The sequence below is a fragment of the Argopecten irradians genome, chromosome 2, assembly GCF_041381155.1.
Source record: "Argopecten irradians isolate NY chromosome 2, Ai_NY, whole genome shotgun sequence".
NCBI classification, from domain to species: domain Eukaryota; kingdom Metazoa; phylum Mollusca; class Bivalvia; order Pectinida; family Pectinidae; genus Argopecten; species Argopecten irradians.
In genome coordinates this window covers 59511004-59538613 of record NC_091135.1, presented here as the reverse complement: position 1 = coordinate 59538613, position 27610 = coordinate 59511004, and the positions used below count along the sequence as shown (strand labels likewise).

At 36.3% G+C, this 27610-nt stretch overlaps 2 protein-coding genes across 3 annotated transcripts in view; one reads left to right on the top strand and one right to left on the bottom strand.

Moving 5' to 3' along the window:
* Window positions 1–3: 3 nt before the first annotated feature.
* LOC138316091 (lon protease homolog 2, peroxisomal-like) lies at window positions 4–18831 on the top strand. The gene is made up of 17 exons (XM_069257586.1): window positions 4–151; window positions 6808–6898; window positions 7353–7548; window positions 7813–7934; window positions 8236–8388; window positions 8562–8734; window positions 9221–9319; window positions 9620–9694; window positions 10057–10242; window positions 11335–11482; window positions 11896–11975; window positions 12355–12587; window positions 12936–13189; window positions 13874–14086; window positions 14299–14496; window positions 14909–15019; window positions 16683–18831. The coding sequence occupies exons 1-17, from the start codon at window positions 27–29 to the stop codon at window positions 16791–16793; spliced, it is 2568 nt and encodes an 855-aa protein (XP_069113687.1). The 5' UTR covers window positions 4–26; the 3' UTR covers window positions 16794–18831.
* Window positions 18832–22626: 3795 nt separating this feature from the next.
* The window catches only part of LOC138316090 (importin-4-like), a 69780-nt gene continuing 64796 nt past the window's right edge, over window positions 22627–27610 (bottom strand). For both annotated transcript variants that reach the window (XM_069257584.1, XM_069257585.1), the window contains 3 exons: window positions 26086–26190; window positions 23711–23780; window positions 22627–23195 (listed from right to left, as the gene is read on the bottom strand). In XM_069257584.1, coding sequence (XP_069113685.1) covers window positions 23029–23195; window positions 23711–23780; window positions 26086–26190 — 342 coding nt within the window. In that variant the 3' untranslated portion in view covers window positions 22627–23028. The remainder of the gene's footprint in view (window positions 23196–23710; window positions 23781–26085; window positions 26191–27610) is intronic.

The window sequence follows — 27610 nt, the reverse complement described above, 5'->3', positions numbered from 1 at the left end:
ACCCTGACCTCTGACCTTTCAACTTGATGGGTCATTTAAACAAAATGGCGTCGACCATAACAATCCCCCGTCGTCTTCCTTTGCTTTTAGTAGCTGACAATGTCCTTCTGCCTGGGTCTTCTATGCGTATTCCTGTCAGGAGTATGCGCAAGTAAGTATTTGTTCTGTCCATTTTGTATAAATTTACAGATGGGATTCATTTTTGACCATAATTATTAAGTATTTATCTATGTCGGCCAATGCTTGACTTATCAGTGTTATACTGTCTGTATCACGTTTTATATAACAGGTAGGCCTAGACTAACATAACTTTACTGTTTACAAGTTGGCTACCTTTAAGTTAACATTTTTTTCACGAACAACCATTTCTGTTGTATATTATTATCGCTTGATTAGATGTTATGAAATTTCTCCAAAACCCTGCAAATGTATATTTGTAACGTCATGTAACCCAGATTGGCACACATTTTTGGCGAGGGTCACCTCGCCATTGTGATCGTGGTTGCAAAATTCTCTTTCAGTCAAGTTCCTCAATATGATTGGCTAAGAACTTGCTCGCAGATACTAGCGCTCCTAGCGGCAGTGTATTCAACAACTTTGATTTTACCGGGAATTTTAAATAGCAAATTTTGAATATGAAAGTTACTGAAATAAACGTATCTGTAATGTTGAAATGGGAATAGTAGATTACTACTTTCATATCCTTACCATATACATCATCCAAATGATCTTAGGTTGGAAAATTTTCACTTGAATTGTGTACAATGTATCTAGACTTTTCGTCCCGAAAATGTTGTTTTCAATACATGAAGGCGTTTCGTCCCGAAAATGCTTCGCTTCGCCCCACGCGTTTAGTCCCTACTAGTGACAATTATCCCGCAACGGAAAAAATGAAATCTATATTTCACCTCAAACATTAAAATTGTTACAATAATGATTTTTGCACTTTGAATCATATTAGTTCGGGAGCAAATATATTTCAGGATGATATGGAGATTTTATCACGGTTGCGTTATGCCACATGTACGTGTAAATCCACAATGGAAGAAAGACAACTCTAACAAAATTTTGGACAAACTTGGACTACTGATAAAATAGCACGTGACAGACGGTGAACATTTTGTAAATGTCCAAGGTGGCGTAATCTTAAAACTAACGGCAGTTAATAAGGTATGGATATTTACCACATCCATTATTATCGATAATTGTATAAGCACCAGTATAAATATCAGATTATATCTATATACTAAAGCACGTTCAGAGATTACCACTAAACCATACTTTTAAAACATTTTAGTTATTTTCACCACAGGAGCTTGACGTTCTGATCATATACATACAGCATATGCATTAAACTAGGTAATACGAAGTATACATTTTTGGCCGAATGACATAAATCATATATGGAATGTTCATATAACTCGAAGTGATATTTTTTGGACTACTAGATCGACGAAAATGCCGATTTCTTCTTCATAATTCTTCCGTTAAACGGCACTTAAAAAGCTGTTTCAATCTGTAACAAATGTAGAGAAAACTGTTAATTGTTTAGCAATTATCCTGAGTTATATTTTACCAACAAGCATCAGAGATTAGCAATTAAAACTTACATAAACATATTCCCGACTCTCACTTGCATTGTGTGATCACTCGAGCGGAACTAATCTCTACCACCTGGCACAGTCTTACAAATGCAATCGCACAAAAGCCCACCTGATCACAGTTTTGAGTGAGATTACATCTTAGGGTGTGAACAATGTTAGTTTTTTTAACTTTTTACTCAACAAAATAGACTTTACGCTTTTCATGATAAGCACCATCATTTTCTGTATAACTTATTAATTTACCACTGTACCCATGCATACGTGTGTATTTATACTTCTTTGTGCACATTATATAACAACTGCTATAGACTGTATATTACAATCAATTTATGAAGGACAAAACTCTTACATGTAAGAACAGGAGGACTGAAGAACAGCGGAAATTAAAATTCAATAATATTTCCTCTATGCTGGTATTGCTATTTATGATTAAAATGTTTAATTATATGATATTGGCCTTTTCAGTAATTACTCTGTTAATACATTTATTGTTTCCTTATGTTTTACAGAATGTCAGCATGCATGTATCATTTCAACTGGAAACAGTCTAGGAGAAGAATTGTGTGAACAAAAAGAAGTAATTTTCAACTGTGGAAGCTTAATATTGTAATGATTTTCAATCCGAAAATAATTACTATCATCATCTTCAAATTCCTTATTGTGAATTTAACTGTAATATGATTTAAGCATATACCTGATATTTGTTTATATTCTATGACATGTACATGCTTGAAATGAAATGAATAAATAAAAGATTATTTAAATTTAAAACACAATATGACTTTAGCTGTTTATATTTTTTGTCAAAAACATATTAAGCTTATCGTTCATAACACACTAATCATCACCTTCGAGACAATTTAATGAAAATCAATTAAACATTATTTGTATAACACAGGTCGTCTTATGTTTTTCCCGCCTTGACTATCAATGTTCCCTGATCACTCTGAAAGTATTGATTTTACCTTTTTTTCGGTCACCACATGAACTGCCTTTAAATCAATCACACCAATGAGACATACATTTACTGCATTCATTATAACACTGTAAGGCAATTCTGCAAGATCAGCGAACATTGTTGATTTACTTTGAATATCTACATGCACAGTATGGTACCATATGTAACAGGAGAGGAGAAAATGTAGCAACAAGACCGGGATTCGATCCCGGGACTCTCCGAACACTAGCTGAGTGCTCTACCGTGCTCTACCTGGTCATCGATAATCGACGCAGTCCAGTCCCGCTACACTCCTCCCTCCTTTTTTGAATACATACGAGACCCTTTCAAACACCACAACCGTTGGTTATTTAGTTGGGTGCCAATTTTGTAACAGGAGAGAAGAAAATGTAGCTCTTCCGACTGAGCTACCTGATCGCCGACAATCAACCCAGTCTGATCCCGCTACAAATATTTATCTGGTTATTTTATCTCCCTTCCTATTTTCAATCTACCTTTATGACTTAGAATCTTACCTGGTGGAAAAGAATATTTTGTCTTACAAATCTTGACAAATTATGCACACTGTGATTGTTGCAAGCTAAACTACGTATCCGCTAGCTGATTGCTGTTGATTGCTAATGATCTCAAACACACTAATTACTTATTGTGCCAAGTTAAGTAAATATATTCTACTCTTTTCAAATATTCCTGATTACTATTCATGTGTAATATCTCAAAACATTGACATGTGCACGGAGTACGGCGGACCAGACCGCCGATGTTTTGGACATCTGCTAGATATTTCAGTTTCAGGTTACGGTGGCCAATAAAAGAAAACAAACGCAATGCGGTTTTCATATGTTATTTCTTCTAAATACAACACTTTTTGTGCAAGTTGTCAAGCATTTATGGGGAATATTTTGCATTGAAATTGTCACCTTCATACATCGGTTTTGGGACTCCCTGGACATTGTTTTCCCCATTTTGTTGATGCGCAAAATATACTGATAGTAGATTTTTTAAGCATTTTCAGCCCTAAAAATTACCTGCGCAAAATTATACCATTTTTTACGGTATATGATATTGGAATGTATCCCAAACTTGTTATCATATTATTTGCCAATAACACTTTTATGATATCAGAAATATCTGATGGTCTACAACAAGTGTTACATGAATTTTAACAATATTGCATAACATGGAAATTAGAACTTAATATCAGAAAGATAAAAATTGTGATCTTCTCAAGATGTAGATCGGTACAACAACACCAGTTGATGTTATGGAATACAGAATTAGATTTATAAGAATTGTTTACATATCTAGGTACAGAAAATAATGTTAATGGTAGCGTTTTTAAAGAAAGGGAAAAAACCTGCTGAACAAACAATTAAATCGGCGTTTGCTGTTTATAAGAAATTAAGGAATGTATCTCTTCCTGTTCATCTTAAACTGAAAATATTTGATTCACTTGTAATGACAGTTTTATTATACTCATCAGAGGTATGGGAAACGATCATGAAGTTAAGAAAGTGTACAAACAATTTCATGGTTTATGGTGAGCTAACAAGTTATCCGGTTTGAATTGAAGTTCGGATACAATGTATATCAATCAACTTGCTGTTTTACAAAAGAATAATTACAAAACTTGTTAAAAGTATACCAATTGACCAATTTATTAAAAAATCACATGGTGATATTGATAAGTCTTCTAGAGGACAGATATATTCTATATTTAAGACATTTTGGCATAGAAAAGTATGCCCCTTGTCTTTCTCTGCTGCAAAACAATACTTGTTAACTGATACTGTGGTCCCAGGAACTTGATGACAATAGTCATTAAGAATGGATATTTTCATTAACATCAAATTAACAAGGAAAACGCTAAAGGTGTCATAAAATCATTTGACATATAACATCATAGGAAATATTAGAATGGGCTTCCAAGATTTTAGTATGTGTCTCTTATTTTACACCTTGGTGTCCAAGGAATCCTCAAAAGTCCAAACTGGAAGGAACACCAGCCAAATTGATTTCTTATTGTACAAAACTACAGTTGTATTGACCTTAGAAATATATTCCTCGTAATATCGAGACCGAGCCATTTAGTACTTTCAGTACTTTGATTCTTATTTTTAAGCATCTATTTTTCAGATTGCAATAAAATTCCAATTTTTGTATCAATCTTACAAATAGAGCCTATCATCTGTCTGTTGGTTTATGTTTGGAATTCTTTCTGCACGTGTTTCCATAAATAGCATCCTTGGATACAGGTCTGGAACGCACCTGCTATCAACCAGGTGCGCGTACCCAGATTGGCACACCCAGGTAAAAACAGTGAGCATAGAAAAATATCGGGATATTTCAAATATAATTTGACTTATATTGAAACTACAATACAAAAATCAACAATTAATGCCATTGAACACTTTTCTCTATATGTATTATTTGGATGATTGACGTCAAAATCAATGTAGTCATTACGCAGGTAAAATTTCATCTTTATGGTTATCACTTACCTTTCTTACATAATTTTTACGACAATATTTAGGCATATTTTGCCTTTGTAAGCTTTGTGTGTGTTTTACTGTTAAATAAACATATAAATGGCATAAGGGAAGTAACTCTTGGATGTATAAGTGCTACTCGAGCGCACCTTTGTTTCATTTCGCATGCGCACATTATCGCAGATGAAAAATTTCCATACTAGAAAATCAACATTTACTGAGGATAAAACAGCTCTGAACTATGAAACTACCAAGTAACTGACAACTAAATTGATTAAATTTGTGTTCTAGACATAGTTTATACCATTTCCACACTTTTTAGAGCAGACTATTGAGCGAAAAGTGGAAAACTAGAGTCATCGCACGGGGCAATATTTACCGTAACACTTGATTTCAGGTATTTTCTCAAGTTTATAGCTGAACAAAATCCCTCCTAGCTATGGTCATGTGGAAATATCACCATTAAAGAATTTCATGATGATCAGGGAATAATTATAGCAACAGCTAAAAGAAAATTTCCAAAGTGAATTAAAACGGAAGCAATATTATCGAAAAGTGTGCCATTTTGGGTAGCGTGCCAATTTGGGTAACATGACGTTACGTACACTTAATAATTTGGTCCCAAATTTTAACCCCTCATATTATCAACAATATAACTCCAACAATGTTAGAGGCTAACACAACGAAATACTTTTTAACGTTGCGTCACACAATGTTATCAAGGTGGAATAAGATCTCATACACGTGTAGGAGTACAATATACATTGTCATTGGGGCCGGGGACTTATACAGTTATATAACATAGAGACTTACCCAGAGTGGTTATATATATACTCTGTAGCCCGAGATACTCTGGCCCTGACACCAGACTTAGACATTATGACAGATAGATGTCTGGTTTAGGGCCAGAGCTCACTGCTATATCAAAACGTGGAATAAGCCGACACCGTTTGGTGTCGGGCCAGGTCATCATATAAATATATTAACTGTATGCTATGCTAGATCCAGTTGACATTTAATTGATTTTATGTTCAGCTGATATTGTCACTAACATTAACAAAATTAAAACAAACTAACAAGAATTTTAAAAACAGTTGCTGTTTCCATTATAGTTTCTCTTTAGTGAATGATATCATAAATATACTTTGTAAATAATCTCTATCCAAGTGTTCACCCTTTCATCACTGAAGATACATTTTATAAGAAACATGTACGTAATAATTTCAACAAACCATCAGTTTCATGTATAAACTAGGCTAATTTTTTTCTCAATTTTCTACGAAAAAAAAAATTAAAGTCAGGATTTCGATCCCTGACTCCGGTTCCGGCCATTATTTTAGAGTTAAAGACACTTAAAAAACATCCTTGGAAGAAGGGGAACAGAGTTTGTATAAATTTTGGCTCTGACCCCCTGGGGGCAGGAGGGGCGGGGCGCTATAAAGGTAATAGAGGTAAATCCTATAAATCGCTATTAGTCATAGAGTTCTGCATGGATTGTAACCAAATTTGGCCTGAAACATCCTTGGGGAAAGGGTACGTAATAGAGTTTGAATAAATTTTGGCTCTGACTCCCCGGGGCAGGAGGGTTGGGGCCTGATTGGGGAAATAGAGGTAGGTATTTAAATTCCTTTAGAAAAGAAACAATGAACCTGTATTCAGAAAATTACTTGGCATTACAAAGCAGGTGAGTGATACAAGCCCTCTCGGCCTCTTGTTTTTCTGCCAAATGCATACTTATTCTTGTATTTCATTATAGCATGAATATGGTGAAGGGCCGTCTGCTGAGCAGAAATACTTTGAGTAGTACCATTATTGGTGTGATTCCAAGGGACCCTACTGATGAACAGGTACAAAATCTGAAATGTCATACATGTTATAACAAATAAACAGTGATTCTTATTTCAGTATGCTGTGATGTACGAGTACCCGAACAGAGTTCATTAGTTATAATAAATTTTTGGTGAACATACAACACAAATTACCATTATAGAAATACAACTCCACTTTGTGCTGGAAAGCCATCAGCAACACTACCACTTAATTGACTACCAGTAAAACAATTCCCAAAAAACAAGTTAGGCAATGTGTAACCACACCCCATTGAAACATCATCACTGTGGGAATGGAACTCTCAAAAGAAGACATCTTTTGATGTGCATTAAAGGACTAAATTACTTGTTCTGTTGCCTCCAGTTTTACTATGAGATAGGCCAGGGGTGTAGAGATCGTAAGTGATCGGAACCCCTGGAGTATCGAGGATGAATATATATAATCTACAATCCTTCAATTATCTGTTGCAAGGGAGATGACCTGTCGTCTATCCACCACATTGGTACAGCTGCTGTGGTTGTCCAGGTAACGGGTACCAACTGGCCTAAACCAGCGTATACTCTACTGGTTACAGGCCTATGTCGCTTTAAACTCCAGGAACTTCTCCAGGAGACACCGTATCCGGTGGCAACGGTTACTCAACTTGACAAACTTCCTGGGGTCATTGGTAGGTTCACAATCTCAATCAGTAATTATAAAGGTACATTACCTTAAAATAATATGACATGTATTCTGAAACACAAGTAATTCTCATAGCCTTTTTGAAAATAGCCAATGCAAAAAAAATAAATAAAAGATAAAAAAAAACCATTTTCCTGAATGTCCATTGTAATAAAGATGTCCAATATTTAAATTACATACGGTACCTACCCTTTCTGGTTTGACTGATAATATTAATTGGTCATTTTATATGATCCTTTATATGATTCAGATGATAATATAACGCTGAAGAACATGGGAGAGTTGGACATTTTGGCAGAAAATTTTCGAGAACAGGCAGCTAAACTTGTAGACATGCTTGATATATCTATCCCTGTCGTAGCTAAACTCAAGGTAAATACAGAAAAAAGATTATTCTTATTAATGAAAAATATTAGATGCATCTGAAAGTTGTGTAAAATATCCCCAGAAAAGTCAGTCTGTAAATATCTAAAAAGATTAGAAGAAATTGTTTTTCTACATGCATGTAATTGATTTTCTGTGCCATTGTACAGGTAAGCATTACTTTCTAATGGTTTTGTAGACTTTATAATGTCCCTGGTATTGTTTATTGTGATTACCATGGTAAATATGCTTGAACCAAACACTTCTACAACTGAATCTGAATTGTTATCTTTCTAATTGTCTGTTACAGAAAATGTTAGAAAAGCTCCCTGATCAACACCTTCCCGACATTTGTGCAGCCATAGTGAAAGCCTCATACTCGGAGAAGATTCAGGTTTTGGATGCCATTGACTTGACAGAGAGGTTCAAGAAAGCACTGCCTCTGCTCATGAGACAAATTGAGGTAGGACTTTAGTGTAAAATGATATTTTTACAATTCCTTTCTTTTTGTTATACAAAATGTTCTACCATTGCAACTGTGTTAAATTATGCTTAAAAAGATTTTAGTTTCCAATGCAATGTAACTTATTTATTTTTAAGCAAATTCAATAAAACGTCTATGCATGATTTATACAGGGACTAAAACTTTTGCAAAAAACAAGGAAGGACAAGTTTGAAATCATCACAAAGAAAGATGGAAGCAATCGTCCTGGTAACATGAAGCGTGTGTTTGGGAAGATAAATTCTGAGCTTGATGAGGATGAGGACGGTGATATGGACGAGATGGTAGACCTAGAACAGAAGATCAAGTAAGAGGAATATATCTCATACTTTTATTGTAGTCATATGGTTTACATACCCATTCTCCAGGTGAGAAGAGTTGCCTGGTACTTGCTATAGTCTGGTGGTTTCCTCCTGGTACTCTGGCTTCACCCAAAGCTGCCTTTAACAACCACAGAATAGTCAAACGGCACAAATAAACATATCTAAAATTTTCAAAATTTTAAAAAATATCATCTTGCTTTAGTGATAAAAAATATCATCTTGCTTTAGTAATGAGATCACACTATACGTAATGTCCTTATGAAATACAGACGGTGAGTGAAATTTAGAGCTTATTTAAAAACACTTAACAATCTCCATTATGATTTTTCTCAGAAATTTGTACAGAAATTAATCAAAACAATTTGCTCAGGTAAAGTTGCTTTCATAGTTGATATGCTAGTTATTTTAGTTCAAAAGCCCTCCTACCTGAGAAAGAAAGCTTCTCTTAATTGTTAATATGTTTTCATTAGGGCTGCCAACATGCCAGAACATGCTCTAAAGGCGGCCTTGAAGGAGTTTAAACGGTTAAAGAAAATGCCCCAGCAGATGCCCGAACATGCTATGATCAGGTAAGGATCCATCATCCTTGGTTAAAAAATCTACATACAGTGTCATTTACATATAAATTATAATATGCCCGGGAGTTATTGCTTCTTACACAGTTAAACTCTCTGTCTTTACAGTATGTCTTCATTTCTTGTCACATTGTCATTTGTTGAGAATAAATTTTATTTAACAATGAATTTTCTGATAATAGTGGTACACTTTTGACCTTATAAAAATTTTTTTTTTTTATACAGTTGAAAATTCCACTTTAACATGCTTGTCAGCGTTGTGTTGTATATTGTATGTTTTGATTTCTCACTCAGGAACTACCTAGATTTGATGGTAGAGCTACCTTGGTCCAAACACAGCAAGGATGCTTTAGATATTGCTCAAGCCAGGTATGTATACAGACATATAACAGATCAGGTTTCTTATGATCACCCCCATATTACAACTGACCTTTCATGTATCATGGCATTAGTTTTTGTCTTAAAGACTTGGACATGATAAGGCTATAGTCCTAGTGTAAATGTATGGCCTTAAACAGCAAAATACAGTTTGTGTTTCTTTCATCTTTTTGCTTGTTTGCATAAATAACACGACACTCAACAAATCAATTTAATTCAATGACACAAGTTCAAGTTTTCATGTGAATAGATGACTTGACTATTAAAAGTTTTAAAAGTTTTGTGAGAATCAATATGACTTGACTATTAAAAGTTTTAAAAGTTTTGTGAGAATCAATACAATGGTATTTCAGGAAAGATTTGGATGAAGACCACTATGGTATGGAGAAACCTAAAAAGAGAGTTTTGGAGTATCTGGCAGTGCGTCAGCTTAAACAGACACTGCGTGGACCAATACTGTGCTTTGTGGGTCCCCCAGGGGTGGGGAAAACCAGCATTGGCAAGTCTATAGCTCACACTTTAGGCAGAGAATTCCACAGGTAAAGATCCCACCTCCAGTTATGTCATCCATAGTAAACATATGAATTCAATGGAGAATTTCTGCTCCAACAAGTCTTGTGTTCTAGTGTATCTTAAGTGGCTTTATGGTGCATACTTTGTGTAAAAAGCGTCATGTTGTAAAAAATTTCCAAGGAAATATATCCATTCAGACTCTCAGAGACACTAATCTCTTTAAGAGAATGTTTGTATTCAGTTTGTCTGGTATTTCTGCTTCAGTCAGTTCATGAAGCTCGTTATTGAGCAGGTTGACATGCTGTTTATATATATATACAATATACCAAAAATGTTTTTTTCTGATGGTCTGATGTTATTCTCAGCCATAAGGTCATGCAGTAACTAGGTACTTATAGGTATTGTTGGGTAAAATGCTTGAAAGTATAACATCTAGATGTGTTGGGTAAAATGCTTGAAAGTATAACATCTAGATGTAAATAGCATAGTCTAGCTGTTAAAGTAGCTCTTCATATTCTTGATTATGGATACTTTGAATTTCACTGGGAAATGTTATTCATGGCATGTGTATATTAATTACATTTTCACTAGCTAAGTGTCACCAATCTCATGGCGTGTTTATATTAATTACATTTTCACTAGCTAAGTGTCACCAATCTCATGGCATGTGTATATTACGTAATTACATTTTCACTAGCTAAGTGTCACCAATCTCATGGCATGTGTATATTAATTACATTTTCACTAGCTAAGTGTCACCAATCTCATGGCATGTGTATATTAATTACATTTTCACTAGCTAAGTGTCACCAATCTCATGGCATGTGTATATTAATTACATTTTCATTAGCTAAGTGTCACCAATCTCATGGCATGTGTATATTAATTACATTTTCACTAGCTAAGTGTCACCAATCTCATGGCATGTGTATATTAATTACATTTTCACTAGCTAAGTGTCACCAATCTCATGGCATGTGTATATCAATTACATTTTCACTAGCTAAGTGTCACCAATCTCATGGCATGTGTATATTAATTACATTTTCACTAGCTAAGTGTCACCAATCAGGTGTATTGTAACACTTTCCTAACCAAAAAATAATTTCTGATTTCAGAATTTCGCTGGGAGGAATTTGTGACCAGTCTGATATCCGTGGGCACAGACGTACCTACATTGGCTCCATGCCTGGGAGAATAATTCAGGGACTAAAACTGGTCGGAACTAATAACCCTGTGTTTCTGCTGGATGAAGTTGATAAACTTGTAAGCTTTTGTTTAATTACTGTATGGGTGAAAGAGTGAAAGTTAATACTGTAACACACTCCACTGTATAAGTTTGGAATATACATGTTTGAAGGTTTTGATATTTGTAGGATGGTTCAACTATTCAGACTGTTTCACTAAATTAGTATAAATTAGTATGCTTCGTAAAAATTACTGACTCAATTGTCATATTTTCTGATATAATATTCTATTTACCCCAGTGTTTTGTTTAATAGTTAACCACTTATATGTAAAATCTTCTGTTTTGATTCTGATGTTTATTTTCAGGAACACAATTGATTCTGTTGTTAGTCTGTGCTCTTGACTATCGTAAATTTTGCCACTTGGCTTCCTTCCAGTAAACTTTTGATTAATAGTAAACTTTCATTAGTGTAATGTTACCTATATTTAAGGGGAAGTCACTCCATGGTGACCCTGCTGCTGCCTTACTGGAGGTTCTCGACCCTGCACAGAATGATTCCTTTACAGATCAGTATCCTTGGTAAAGGTAGAAGCATGTCCATTGCTGTATCACTACAGCAACTTCATACATCATTGTTAAACGTAACTACTGGTGGTAAAAACCTACTTACACCCATGTAGCCCTTGTCTTTAATTCCACTGACCTCTGTATTTCATGTTGACATCTATGTTTGGCCTCTGTCCTCTGTACAGCCTCCACTCCTTTGTACAAACCCCTTCACCTCTGTGACCCCTTTCTCTGATTGCTTTACTTCCCTCTGCCATCATCCCCTGACCTCAGTACAGCCTGTAATCTGTATACTCAACCCTTACTGCTCTTTCATCTTACCACTTGGGACATCTTTAATATGTACATAATTGAAGCAATATTTCCTTGATCAAACACTTAGCTACCTGAATGTGCCTTTTGACCTGTCCCAAGTGCTATTTATAGCCACAGCCAACAACATGGCTACCATTCCGCCAGCCCTCCTGGACAGGATGGAGCTGATTCAGATTCCTGGCTACACTCAGGAGGAGAAAATCAACATTGCTGACCGCCACCTGATACCCAAACAACTGAAGGAGCATGGCCTGACTGCAGAGCAGATTCAAATACCCATGGATACTGTTCAGCTTATTGGTAAGTATTAGATATGTTCTGCTTTTCCACCTTTCTCATTAGTTATTGCGGTTGTGACGTCACAATATCATGATGTTAAGTTCTATGAGAAGATGTATGGTACTCTGGCTATTCTTCATGTACATGTGTTTCTTTATCATTTAGCATAACAAAAATGCAGCCAAAAAATATCATAACTAATATAAAAATTGAGAACGTTTATTTCTATCAGTATTGTGTTATACAACCCTTTCTGATAATTTAGGATTTCTTTGTTTCTTCCTGTGCCCTTCTATCTGGGCCTGAAGCTGATAGAAAAGTAAGATTTCATTTACCTGGTTCAGAGATCATTACTTGTATTTGTTGCAGCCTCTAAATACACCCGAGAGGCTGGAGTAAGGAACCTTGAGCGTAAGATAGGTGGAGTGTGTCGCGCTGTGGCTGTCAGAGTAGCAGAGACATCACCGAAATCCAAGGAAGAGAAGCCTGCATCTGAGCTGGACAAGAAGCAGATTGATAACGAGACAGTGTCGGAGTCCATGTCACAGGAAGCCTCCACTCTGGCACATCCCCCGGAGATGCCGATCGTGATCGACGAGGTCGCACTGGAGGACATACTGGGGGTAAACTGTTTTATCTAGATCTCATTATACGTGTCTCATTACGTTGTTATTAGCAATATTTTTAAATTACAGTAAAACAAAACTAGCAGTTGTCTAATCCAGTCCCCTATGTATTCTGGTATCATTTTAAAAGTTTGAAAATCCATAAAATTGGCTATACCGACTAAATATACTGGTCCTGGTGACATCAAAGAACCTTACTATACCGACCAAATATACTGGTCCTGGTGACATCAAAGAACTTTACTATACCGACCAAATATACTGTTCCTGGTCACATCAGGGAACCTTACTATACCGACCAAATATACTGGTCCTGGTGACATCAGGGAACCTTACTATACTGACCAAATATACTGGTCCTGGTGACATCAGGGAACCTTACTATACCGACCAAATATACTGGTCCTGGTGACATCAGGGAACCTTACTATACCGACCAAATATACTGGTCCTGGTGACATCAGGGAACCTTACTATACCGACCAAATATACTGGTCCTGGTGACATCAGGGAACCTTACTATACCGACCAAATATACTGGTTCTGGTGACATCAGGGAACCATACTATACCGACCAAATATACTGGTCCTGGTGCTATTCAGTTTAGACAAGTTACAATTTACAGTAAGTACAGTAAGTATTTGTAAACCATACGCCTTCTTATATCCTTTGTTTGACAGCCACCGCAGTTTGAAAGTGAGGTTTCCCAGAGATTGAGCCAGCCTGGGGTTGCTGTTGGTCTAGCCTGGACCCCTATGGGTGGGGAGATTCTGTTTGTAGAGGCCACCAGTATGGATGGGGAAGGTAAACTCACTCTAACAGGCCAGCTGGGAGATGTGATGAAGGAGTCTGCCAACCTTGCCCTTAATTGGGTCAGGAGCAATGCTGTCAAGGTAAGTATCATGAAAAGTATGGTGCTCAGCTTCATTTGTTCCTTATATTCTTAGTGGAGATTAATAATGTAAGAGTACAACCTACCAGTCATTTTCAGTAGGTCAGTAGTTTTCTGGTGAACCTGATGTGGTTGTATAATACTTATTCATCTAGCCCGGAGTTAACTTTGACACTCATTTAAGTAAGGATTAAAGTCCTGTTCTCCTTACAGCTTGGTTTGAGTGGGAGTGTGAATGCTGCCAATAAAAGGGATATACACGTTCACTTCCCTGCTGGAGCCGTAGGAAAGGATGGACCATCTGCTGGTGTTACCGTGGTAACAGTGTTGGTTTCCTTACTAAGTAAACGCTGTGTAAGGTCAGACACTGCAATGACAGGGGAGATAACTCTGAGGGGCCTGGTGCTGCCAGTAAGTCTTATTTGGTATCTGTTATGCATGATAAAACTCAATTTTCAATATTTTAATGTAATTGAATATCATGGGAAGCAACATAAAAATAACTTGTATTTGGTACCTATAAGCAATGAGCTTTCTGTCCAATTGGTATAAAATTCCTGGGAGTTACAAGCTGTGGTATGGCAAATACAGTATGAAGATTGAGATTTTTCAAAATTTTAAAGATTTACGGTTTACCAATGTAATTTGAGCACTTTATACCAGTGTCTTTACATGGAATACTTATATTAATTCTGACTGTTATATCACCATTTTTAGAGACTTTTTTTAATTGTTTCATCCAGTTTCAGATTATTCCACTTTTTGGAATATCCGAGAATGTTTTTTTCATAGGGTTGAATCCATTTGATCTTATTTGTTTCAGGTTGGAGGCATCAAGGAAAAGGTTCTTGCAGCTCATAGAGCAGGATTACGAAGAATTATCCTTCCCAAACGTAACGAAAAGGACCTGCAAGAAATCCCTAACAATGTCAAGGTAAGTGTAACATAACAATATGGGGGTCCGAGATCCCAAAACAATGTGGGTAAAGTACCATTTACCATCAATTAGTCCCACGTTCAGGTGATTATATCATCACATAATTCACGCCAAAAGATGACGTCACGATTAACTGATGAGGATGAGGACGATGATGTGTGAATGAGATCTTATGTATCAATGAAATTGGAAAAAAATAAAAATTATAAAAAAAAAAAAAAAAAAAAAGATGACGTCACAATCACCAGAAGGTGGGACTAATGGACGATAAATTGTACTTTACCTACGTCATTTTGGGATCTTGCTACTGCCACATTGAATTACTCGACACTAATAGGATGGTATTACAGCCATGCTACCCCAACTGAGAACGACGCGTGTATATAAACCCCTACCGCTCTACCGCTGACTTGTATCGATGAATTGAATGAGTGTAGCTAGTTATTTATAAACTCGAGTACTGTCGCCGATTCCACAGGTAAATCGCGGGCACTCTGGCTATATTAGCTCTACCAAACACATTCGTTATTGTTACAAATACTGTAAAAACTTGTGTAACTTACACACCAGTGTACTTTACACATGCATTTTTTCTTAGGGCTGAAAAAATCTACTATCGGTATATATTGCGCATTTAAAAATTGGGGGGAAAACAATTTCCGGGGAATCACAAATTCAATGTTAGAAAGGTGGTAGTTTCATTGCAAAAACATTCACAATAAATGCTTGATAACTTGCACAAAGAAGTGTTGTATTTAGAAGAAATAACATAATATAATTGCATTGTGTTTGTTTTCTTTTATTGGCCACCGTAAAGTTCTGAAACAATGAAATATCTTGCAGAACATGTAAAAAACATGTAAAGTCCGCCGTACTCCATACACATGTCAATGTCTGGAGATATTACACATGAATAGTTATCAGAACTATTTGAAAATATTATAATCTAGTTACTTCAAATTGCCACAATAAGTTATTAGTGTGTTTGAGATCATTAACAAACTTTAAAGAGCAATTTGGATAGCAGATACGTTGGCTTGCAATAATCACATTGTGAGTGAACTCACTACATTTTGTAGGTAACCAGATCCAAGCTGATGGCTAATTATATATAACAGTACGGTTAAAAATGCCACTAACCTTGTAGCTTGTTAGTTTTTCTGTAATAATATTACAAACCACTTATTGAAAATCCTAAATAAGTCCCATGTGTGTTTTGACTTTTTGCACACGACCTGCAGCTGGGACACATGGCGGTTCCCTACGTAATGAGCATTATTAGATTTATAAGGAGTTTCATATGCAATTTTACTAGAAATATGAATATTTGTTAAAATATCTAAAGTAAAGACATACTAGTCAAGTGGATGTTGATGCAATTTGAAGAATATTTGTTTTGTTTTGATATATAGATCAGTTAAGCTAACTAGCCATTCAGTTTCGTTTAGCTGGATGAGAGGCCGGAGCGTAGCATCCAGTACCAATTTACCTGTGGATTTGGTGACTACTCGAGCCTATAAATAACACGGCTACAGTACACTCATTCAATACATCGATAAAAGTCAGCGGTAGGGGTTTATATACACGCATAATTCTCAGTTGGTCTATGTCTGAAGTTGATATATGGTTTTGTGAAACACATTCATGTTACTGATTTCAGAATGACCTGACGATAGTTCTGGCAAATCGTTTGGAGGATGTGTTGAATGCAGCCTTTGACGAGGGTTTCCCTTCCATGGTTAATGAGCATGCGGTGCCCAGCAAGTTATAACCATAATGTGTTGACCGATGGTCAAGATTCTAGTGGTGCCAAAGACCAATGATATAAACATTATTGAAGTTATTAGGGATATATTGAAACACACAGTTATAACAAAGGTTATTCTTACAATGACACCAAGATAATGTACAATACAATAATTCAAATTTGATTAACGAGTACAAGATATTAAGTTCAGTAGAGCTAGTATTTCAACAAAACCAGGTATCGGACCTGTCTAAGTACAGCTAATAGATCCTGGTGGACACAAATGGTGCTTGTAGTTCTACGTTTACAGGAACATTTACTCAGTCCACTTGTACACCAATCAAGTGGGCATTACTTGCAATTCATATCAGTCAGTATTCAGTACTATATTACTAATACCTAATCAGAAATCAGAGTGCTCTCATCAAGGAGAAAAGGTGGGAAACGATCACTATTATTAAAATTATCTTATAATTTACATTGTATCCATTTAGATTTGTTTAGGAATTGATAAGTGTGGTATAAAGGTAAGTTAATAACTTGTGGGACTACAAATTATTAATCTTGTTTTACTCTTACATTTTACTACTAAAAGTTGTTTCACTTTAGGTTTTTATCTATAAAAGGCTATAATGGGAATCAAGTTATGCATTTATCATGAGTGCCTAAGTGTGTGCAAAGTAACTTTAATCCATGATCATGTTCACGAGGACTAGCCATTCTGAACCGTTTTCTGTACGTTTGTCATGATGAATGTTTATTTCCCACTCTTTCTAGTGTCATGAAGAAAGTTTAGTCAGTTTCTTACCTGTAATGTTTTAACACACGAAGCCAGCATCTGTGATTATTGTATTGTTATATACATGTAATTGTTAAGTTTGATTGATGATAATTCAATGTTGTTTGTTATATTGGTGTGTGTACATCGTTGGTGCATGAATACACATGCTCTAATAACTACTGCACACGGATGTCTTGTGTGCATTCATATGACACACAAAGTTTTTCATGATCTTTTATGTTTAGGGTTATCATCTCGTCTCATCTCATTTAAATATGGAGGTTTGGGTATTTATGTTTTACAGACATTTTTAGTTTTATGAAGACATCCACATGAGTGCTTTTATTGTGTAACCTACATCAGATAGGTATGGTGTATTTACCTGGTGGTTAATGTCACTTGAATTATGAGGTACATTATACAGTCAAACCTGTCTGTAAAGGACATCAAACACAACATAAATGTCTTTTTCACCGAGGTCAACGGGGTTAACAAGTCTGTCCTTTATATAGAGGTGTCCTTTAATAGCAGGTTTGACTATCGTTTTCCTGTATGTACCAGTAATAATGCATGTGATGAAGATCTTTGATAGAATATCTCATAGGATTACACTTTTGAAACACAATTATAGAAAGTATGGCTGTATAGTTTATCATATTGACATTGGTTCACATTTACACCAAAGTACACTTTGTTGGGGGTGTTCATCATTTACAATTATAATGCTTATTTTAACAAAGAATAGTTCAATGAATAATTATTGTTTTTATTTCATGTTCTGTTACAAACTTACTGATAAGGTACTAATTCACAGAATCTTATCTGGAGTCTAACTAGCATACATCAGACATAGATCACCATTAATTCCTGGTGTGATGTTAAGATTTATTTCGCACCAGTGTTGATTTGATAAATAATGATGAAGATATATTATATATGTTTTTATGCTTAAGTGCAATATGCTCATACTGTGATTCTGTTAATTCAGATTGAAGTACATGTATCTCCAATTGTAGGGTGATTTGAGTGTTTGATGGAAATCATACATAGCATTAGCTGCACCTGATCATGTAATTACAGATGTCCATGTCTGAAGGGGACCGATTTGTTTTGAGATTTTTAATTTACATCAAGATGTTCGACATCTGGGGTAATGAGCATTATTTTAGAATGTTGATTCCTTGTTTAAATGATTCCTAGTTGTATCATAATGGAAGTTTGTGAAAGGTATTTGTCATTTGTCATATCAAAGGAAGTGATTAAAATCCAATGATAAAATGATTATGTGTGTTATTTTTAGCTCACCGATCCTAGCAACCTTATGGTATAACATCCATGATTATCTGTGGGTGTGTTTTTATAAAGAGTGAGCTCATGGTGTGATGCGAGATCTGCCCTCCATCCAGCCAGACATCGTCATCATATTTTCAATTTAAACAATCAACAAACCCAGATGTGATATTGCCACCTGTTGTATGCTGGGATAAAGGGCTTCTAGCTATAGATGACATTGAGCATTCTAGTTAGTGGATTGTACAACACACTTGGTGCAAGTTTTGTATGTACCGGATACTGTGCACTATGGGACCAATATTTAAACTTTTATTAGGTCAAAAGTCAGAATAACCTAACAGTAGTGCAACAGGTATTCTCCAAAGCTCATCATCATATGGTATATAAGAAATGGAAAAAGAATTGGTACTAATACCAAATGTCTTTGTTCATTTGAAGAATATATGATATCCGAGAGGGATCTTGGCGCCCACCAAAGAATAATCGATGTCTGACAATTGAAAGAGGGATCTTTTCTCTGCTTTTCAAACTTTAACTATCAAAATCCAAGATGGTGGCCTGGCACCCATCTTGTTCACTGATCCGTCCCAAAATGCATTATGCAAATCTAGGGCCTATGTGGAGCCTATACGTATGATATTTGAGAATGAGCCCTATAGTACTTTCCGAGAAATAGCAGTAACAACCATCAATTATCAAAATCCAAAATGGCTGCCTGGCGGCCATCTTGTTGACCGATCAGTCCTAGGAGAGCCTACATTAAAAAGTATAAAGAAAGATCCCTTCAGCACTTTCTGAGAAATAGCAGTAACAAGAATTGTTAACGGACAGACGGACCACGGGCGAAAGGGATTTGAATAATAGTTGTTTCAACTGTTTACCTTACAAATACCATTACTAAATATGTACAAGCAAAAGAAACTTCAGGTTTGGTTATCATTTGTTTTATTGCACATGAGGATGAAAGTTTGTTACTGGAAACAAACAAATGCTGATAAGTAGCAAAGGATCAACAAAACAAAGAAAACAAATGAGGGGACAGACTCAAGCGAGTACAATTATCAGCAACAATCAAATTACTTATTGAAATGCACTTAGGTGATTATGCTGTACAAGTACAGAAACAAACTTCAATACATTACCTGGTAAGCCAATAGATAATTTTTTTTACACACATGAACCAGAAATAGAAAATTAAAATGGATTTGGTGTCCAGTTTCATCATATACTTAAGAAACAATTTTCAATATTGAAATTAAAATCAAACAATTTGCTCATGGACACACAGTAATACTTGGAAAAAAAGTGGGTTTTTTTCTCTAACAAAAACAGAAGCAGACAAATTAGTATTTTCCTTCAGTTACTATGAGTCTGTTGTGCGTGCCATGGATAAGCTGAATAATGTTTGCCAACTTATTGTGGACTATATCAATTGGAGTTTGTTTTCAGTTACTTCTATTTCTTTTAATTCATTAAAACTATGAAATATCACATCACAGACAGAGGATGACCAATCACTGTGTAGTATTAATGAAAGTAGAGAGGTTGTAAATATCTCAAATAAGTTCCCATTTCTGTTTTATAGACAGCTGGTTAAACCAAACAAAGACTTTAACAATGTACAAATAAGGAAATCATCCAGAATTCCCGGAAGCCAACCACCATCAAAGACACTAGCTTCACAAACTTGTATGCCAGTATGATCAAAAATTGGTCACATGAACTTAATACTGAATAATCTATCATCTATCCAAGAAAAAAGTTTACTTCCAAAGAAATTCTTTTAACATTTTAAACTATAATTCATTTTGGAACGAAAATGGTATATTAAGTTAATTCGCATCATGTACATTTTAATTTAAAGATTGAATAAATATATGTTTGCCCCACAACCTTGATAAACACTTTCGAATCTACGAGGAAAAACATACACCACCAACTCAAGTAAAGGTAATTAAAATATATATGTAAGGTATTTCATACATAAATTTAAAATATGCATCAGATTTAATTCATTCAATGGTTATGAAAATATTTCAAATGGATATTTTTTTTCCCACAGTTTAACGCTAAATATATCTTTTAATATTTACACTATTTACAAGAAATGTAATCAACATATTTTAAAAACTTTACAAAAAAGGATGACCAAATGTTTGTCTAGTAAGAAAATATAAATTTTTTGACAAAGCTAACTTGCTTATTTTAGTTAGGATTCTTTGGCAGGAGGCTATGGTATTCTGTAGAGTTGTATATGTTTTACCTATACAACATGAAAAGCAAAACATAAGATGCCACATCAAACCAAAGGAAATCAACAAATAAATATTCAAGTAATTTCCATCACCTCCAATACTAATGCTCCCAACCAATAAGAAGCAGTTTAGGTCCAGTCAAACTTTGTAAACTTACAGGAGTGGGACCATGGTAACATCCAAAGTTAGCCACTCAAAGCCCTTTAGTTCACTTAACTATGTAGAGGACAATTTGGGTCTTTTACTTACAAGTGTGAGTGGACAAGATTTGACTATATCTGCCTGTCTTATTCTAAATTTACCCAGTATCATCTCTGTCACTTAGATTTAACAGAACATTTGTATTTAAAATTGGTCCATAGATCGTTTCCTGTGTATGAAAAAATACATGCAAAGAGATGTAATCATGTACTTATCATTGGTAAATAATTAAATTAATGACACACTAAGAAAACAAGTTCATAACAGAGTGTACATTGATTAGATTGAAATCCAAGAAAAAAAATTCAAAAAGTTGAAACAATAACAACAGAAAATTGTATAAAAACTCATGTGTTGTTAAATAATAACAGGTTTACTTCAGCCAGCACCTAATACAGAAACATGTCCAGGAAATTAACATTTGGCACAATGTCATTTTTGCGTGAACAGCCAATTATCAACAAGCAAAGCCAATGATTGCAAATCTCAGCAGATGATCATAAATCTATTTAACATAAAAGAAGAGTGGACCCTTGATAATCCAGTCACTTACGTACAATGATACCAGGGATATAAAATCTGCTCCCAATCGTAATTCAAGAGCTAAAACTGAAGATGTTTAATTGTCAGTCCTATGACAAGGACAGACAACTCTTGTTAAGGCTACTCTGAATAATTTTCTCTGTGCAGTGATTTATTTTCACAAATTTCTCTATCAATGTAAATTTACCAGTCTGTCACCACAAGATGTCGCGCCCAGGTACTTGAACACATTGAATATCACAGCAAATGTCAGAGCATATACAATGCTAAGTAACATGTGGTACCTGGGCGGGTTTGATTGACAGCTGGCTAACTGTCAAATATATCTACTAACTGTACATATAGTAGACACGAAAAGAAATTTGATTTATAGTATCTGTTTCCGTACCATTCCTTTACATATGTAATCTTTCATCAAAGTGCATGCGCCTTATCAACTGGATTAAGTGAAAGCCAAATACGAGAGGCCCATTTGGCCTGTATCGCTCACCTGCTTCAGGCTAAGAACACAAGCTACCAACTTGAAGGCTTTAAAATTGAACTTAATCTATTTATTTCTACAGATGGATTTTAAAGAATTTGCTATATTTCCCCTATAGGGCCCCGCCCCTGTGGCCCCTGGGGGAACAGCCCCACCATTTATACATAATTGGTTCCACTTCACCCAAAGGAAGTGTCAGACTAAATTAGAACTTAAAATCCCTTCATTCCAACAGAAGAAGGATTTTAAACTTTGCTTTATTTCCCCTAATGGGCCTCGCCCCTCAGGCCCCTGGGGGGGGGGGGGGGGGGGGGGGGGGGGGGGGGGTCACCATTTATACAAGATTGGTTTCTCTTCACCCAAAGAAGCTTCAGACTAAATCCCTTCATTCCTACAGAAGGAGAAGGATTTTAAAGAATTTGCTATATTTCCCCTATTGGGCCCCACCCCTCAAGCCCCTCGGAGGCCAGGGTCATTGTTTATACAAGATTGGTTCCCCTTCACCCAAGGAAGCTTCAGACCAAATTTAGTGAAAATCCATTCAGCCGTGATGACTAAGAGGGATTTTTGTGAAAAGTTGACTGACGCCGGACGCTGCTCCATTACATAAGCTCACTGGCCCTTTAGGCTAGGTGAGCTAAAAATCAGCAATAAAAGCGAGCCTTTTAACACGACAGATGAGATGGGGAGTCTGTGGTAGACATGTTAGGCAGCACCATTGGCGTATGCTAGACATTTCTCCAGCCTGCTGGCCTGCTCCGGGGCTAGGCTCTGTGTGATAGCCTTGAAGTCGTCTGGGAATTGCCTGTGGATGAGTTTCACTAGCTGAATCAGCATGGACTGTGTTTCTGGTAGAACACAGCAGGAACAACCTGTCAAACACAACAATCACAAAGTCATACAAACAGGTCATCTCAATACATTTGAAGAGATATCAGATTGCAAAACAAAGACTTCATATATTTCAATTGATCAGTCACTGAAAATCAACCAACAAATGAAAGATGCACTGAAAATCTCCTGAATGGTTACAAAAGAGTTCAGAGATCAGAGAGGGTTCTTTGTATCTACCATAGGATGATCTATGTCAGTCACTTAGGGTTCTTTGTATCTACCATAGGATGATCTATGTCAGTCACTAGAACAATGGATCTTTTCTCTGCTATTCCCTTCTTTTCACTTTTTCTTTGAAAATATTGAATATACTTAATATTGATCCACACCTGATAAATGGATTAGGTCTGGCCATTTAAACAGTTTTTATTGTAAGTGAGAACAAATGTTTAGCTGAGGATAAGAAATATAGTAACCAAAACAACACCTAATTTAATATCTAATCTTTATAAAAAGATACTGTAACTGGTATTTTGTTTGCATTCATACTCACCAAATTTAAATCCTTCTGAACTTAAAACTTGGGATACAACTTCAAGTAACTTTGGAGTTTGCTTCAAAATCTGTGAAAATATAATCATGAATATTAACAAAAATGAACATGCATATAGATCTCTTAACAAGAACTCAGTTTGTTTGCATAAAATAAGAGTCTCATAGGCCAGCATCATCCATCTAAAATCCCAGCAATTACTAGATATCTGAAAACCTATTTTCTGAGTGGAGATGATTTAAAGTCAAAATTTGTGTGAAATATGATCTTGTCATCAATAATGTTTCTGATAGCAAAAATCAATTAAGTTATCTATGACAAGTAACAATCTAAAGCAAATATTGATTGGAGATGCAGACACAACATCATTAATTAGCTGATAAACCCTTTGGAACATCATAGGATAAGCTGATCACCCCTTTGGAACATAATAGGATAAGCTGAGCACCCCTTTGGAACATAATAGGATAAGCCGAGCACCCCTTTGGAACATAATAGGATAAGCTGAGCACCCCTTTGGAACATCACAGGATAAGCTGAGCACCCATTTGGAACATCATAGGATAAGCTGAGCACTCCTTTGGAACATCATAGGATAAACTGAGCACCCCTTTGGAACATCATAGGATAAGCTGAGCACCCCTTTGGAACATCATAGGATAAGCTGAGCACCCCTTTGGAACATAATAGGATAAGCTGAGCACCCCTTTGGAACATCATAGGATAAGCTGAGCACCCCTTTGGAACATCATAGGATAAGCTGAGCACCCCTTTGGAACATCATAGGATAAGCTGAGCACCCCTTTGGAACATCACAGGATAAGCTGAGCACCCCTTTGGAACATCACAGGATAAGCTGAGCACCCATTTGGAACATCATAGGATAAGCTGAGCACTCCTTTGGAACATCATAGGATAAACTGAGCACCCCTTTGGAACATCATAGGATAAGCTGAGCACCCCTTTGGAACATCATAGGATAAGCTGAGCACCCCTTTGGAACATAATAGGATAAGCTGAGCACCCCTTTGGAACATCATAGGATAAGCTGAGCACCCCTTTGGAACATCATAGGATAAACTGAGCACCCCTTTGGAACATCATAGGATAAGCTGAGCACCCCTTTGGAACATCATAGGATAAACTGAGCACCCCTTTGGAACATCATAGGATAAACTGAGCACCCCTTTGGAACATCATAGGATAAGCTGAGCACCCCTTTGGAACATAATAGGATAAGCTGAGCACCCCTTTGGAACATCATAGGATAAGCTGAGCACCCCTTTGGAACATCATAGGATAAACTGAGCACCCCTTTGGAACATCATAGGATAAGCTGAGCACCCCTTTGGAACATAATAGGATAAGCTGAGCACCCCTTTGGAACATCATAGGATAAACTGAGCACCCCTTTGGAACATAATAGGATAAGCTGAGCACCACTTTGGAACATCATAGGATAAGCTGAGCACCCCTTTGGAACATCATAGGATAAGCTGAGCGGCCCCTTTGGAACATCATAGTATAAGCTGAGCACCCCTTTGAAACATCACAGGATAAGCTGAGCACCCATTTGGAACATCATAGTATAAGCTGAGCACTCCTTTGGAACATCATAGGATAAACTGAGCACCCCTTTGGAACATCATAGGATAAGCTGAGCACCCCTTTGGAACATCATAGGATAAACTGAGCACCCCTTTGGAACATCATAGGATAAGCTGAGCACCCCTTTGGAACATAATAGGATAAGCTGAGCACCCCTTTGGAACATCATAGGATAAGCTGAGCACCCCTTTGGAACATCATAGGATAAACTGAGCACCCCTTTGGAACATCATAGGATAAGCTGAGCACCCCTTTGGAACATAATAGGATAAGCCGAGCACTCCTTTGGAACATCATAGGATAAGCTGAGCACCCCTTTGGAACATCATAGGATAAGCTGAGCACCCCTTTGGAACATAATAGGATAAGCTGAGCACCCCTTTGGATCACCATAGGATAAGCTGAGCACCCCTTAGGATCACCATAGGATAAGCTGAGCACCCCTTTGCAATATCATAGGATAAGCTGACCAACCCTTAAGAATGTTATATGATAAGTTGATCACCCCATCAGAACATCCTAGGACAGGCTGACCACCCCTCTGGAACACCATAGGATAAACTGATACCCCTTTAGAACATGACTTATGCTGACCACCCCTTTGGAACATAGCTTAAGCTGATCACCCCATTGGAACATTATAGGATGAGATGACCACCCCTTTTGAACATGAATAATCTGACCACTCCTTTGAAAATTATGGACTAAGCTGACGATCCCTTAAGCTGACCATCCCTTTGAAATAGACGAGCTAGTAAAACACTGACCTCTGAATCACCATTACTATAGAGGTCTGACAGACATTTATATACAGTGGCATTCTCCTCAAAGTCCTCCTTCAGGGGCAGACACTGCATCACCACAGGCACGACCTGTCAAACACAACAATCACATTTTTGATAATTTCAAGTATTTTTAGAACACAAGTCCCTGCTTTTTACTTTTACTTTGAAAACATTGAATATACATGGTGAAACTTCATATGGAGTATGCATAGCAGCAACACACTCCAATTGTCAATTCAATATGGCAACTGTCCGTCATGTTGTGTTTGGTTTTGCTATCAAATAGATATGCAGGGCTATAAGTTATAAGGGCTGTTCCAGCAAAACATATATGGTAGGGGGGAAGGCACTTTGAAATCAGGAGACCCACTGATAGAAGCGATTTTCAATTTTGTTGATCTCCCCACATATCTATTTTTTGTGAACGAGACTATGGCATAGAAGCAAATTATTTTTTTTATTTGATCCAGCATATTTTTGAATTTACATATTTTGATATCTAGCATCACCGAAGAGTCCTAGGACAAATTTGTACCGTTCTTATTAGTACTTTCTGTGAAAGTGTCAAAATCCAAGATGTGCTGTATATTGGTCATGTTGTTATCTGATAATTCACGAAATGTATTGAACTCTAGGGACCAAAGGCAACCTACATATACATAGAGCTCCACACAGTACTTTCTGGAAAATAGTGACAACAAAATGCACCTAACAAAATCCAAGATGGCTGCCAGTAAGCCATCTTGTTGAAGATCAGTCGCAAAATGTAATATACATATACAATCCAAGAGGAACCTGAACATGAAAGAAAAGTCATTTCAGTACTTTCTGACAAATAGCATGAACAATAATTGTTTAAAGATGGACGACAAACCACGAAAAAAAGGCAATTTGAATAGCCCATCATCTGATGACGGTAAGGGCTGTTCCAGCAAAACAAATATGGTAGGGGGGGAAGGCACTTTGAAATTGGGAGACTCACTGATAGAAGCAATTTTCAATTTTGTTGACCCCCACACATATCTATTTTTTTGTGTACCCAACCATGGCATAGAAGCGATTTTTCGGATTTACATATTTTGATTTCTAGCATCACCGAAGAGTCCTAGGACAAAATTGTACTGTATTACTAAATTTGTATAAAGGTACAATCCTTGTAGAACCAGAAGAAATTCTACTAAAGTGTTTCACAAGCGTAATGCAAGAGTAGACATCTGGACATTCACACTTAAGCTTGTAAAGTGCCACTTTTTCCTCGACGTAATACCAGTGAATTTAAATAAAGATCTGTTGATGACAACAGTATTTCTGTCATTAATATATCAAAACACCCAGAAATAAAATAATTGTGTTTTTTTGAAGATGAACAACACATTAATATAGTCAGAAATTAAAATTGTTCTCAACAGTTATTTTTGTAGTCAGGATGACTGACAGCAACATTATAAAACACAAATTTTGTATTTTATTTCAAAAAGTGCTTCAGATAGACCCACCCAAAGAAGTG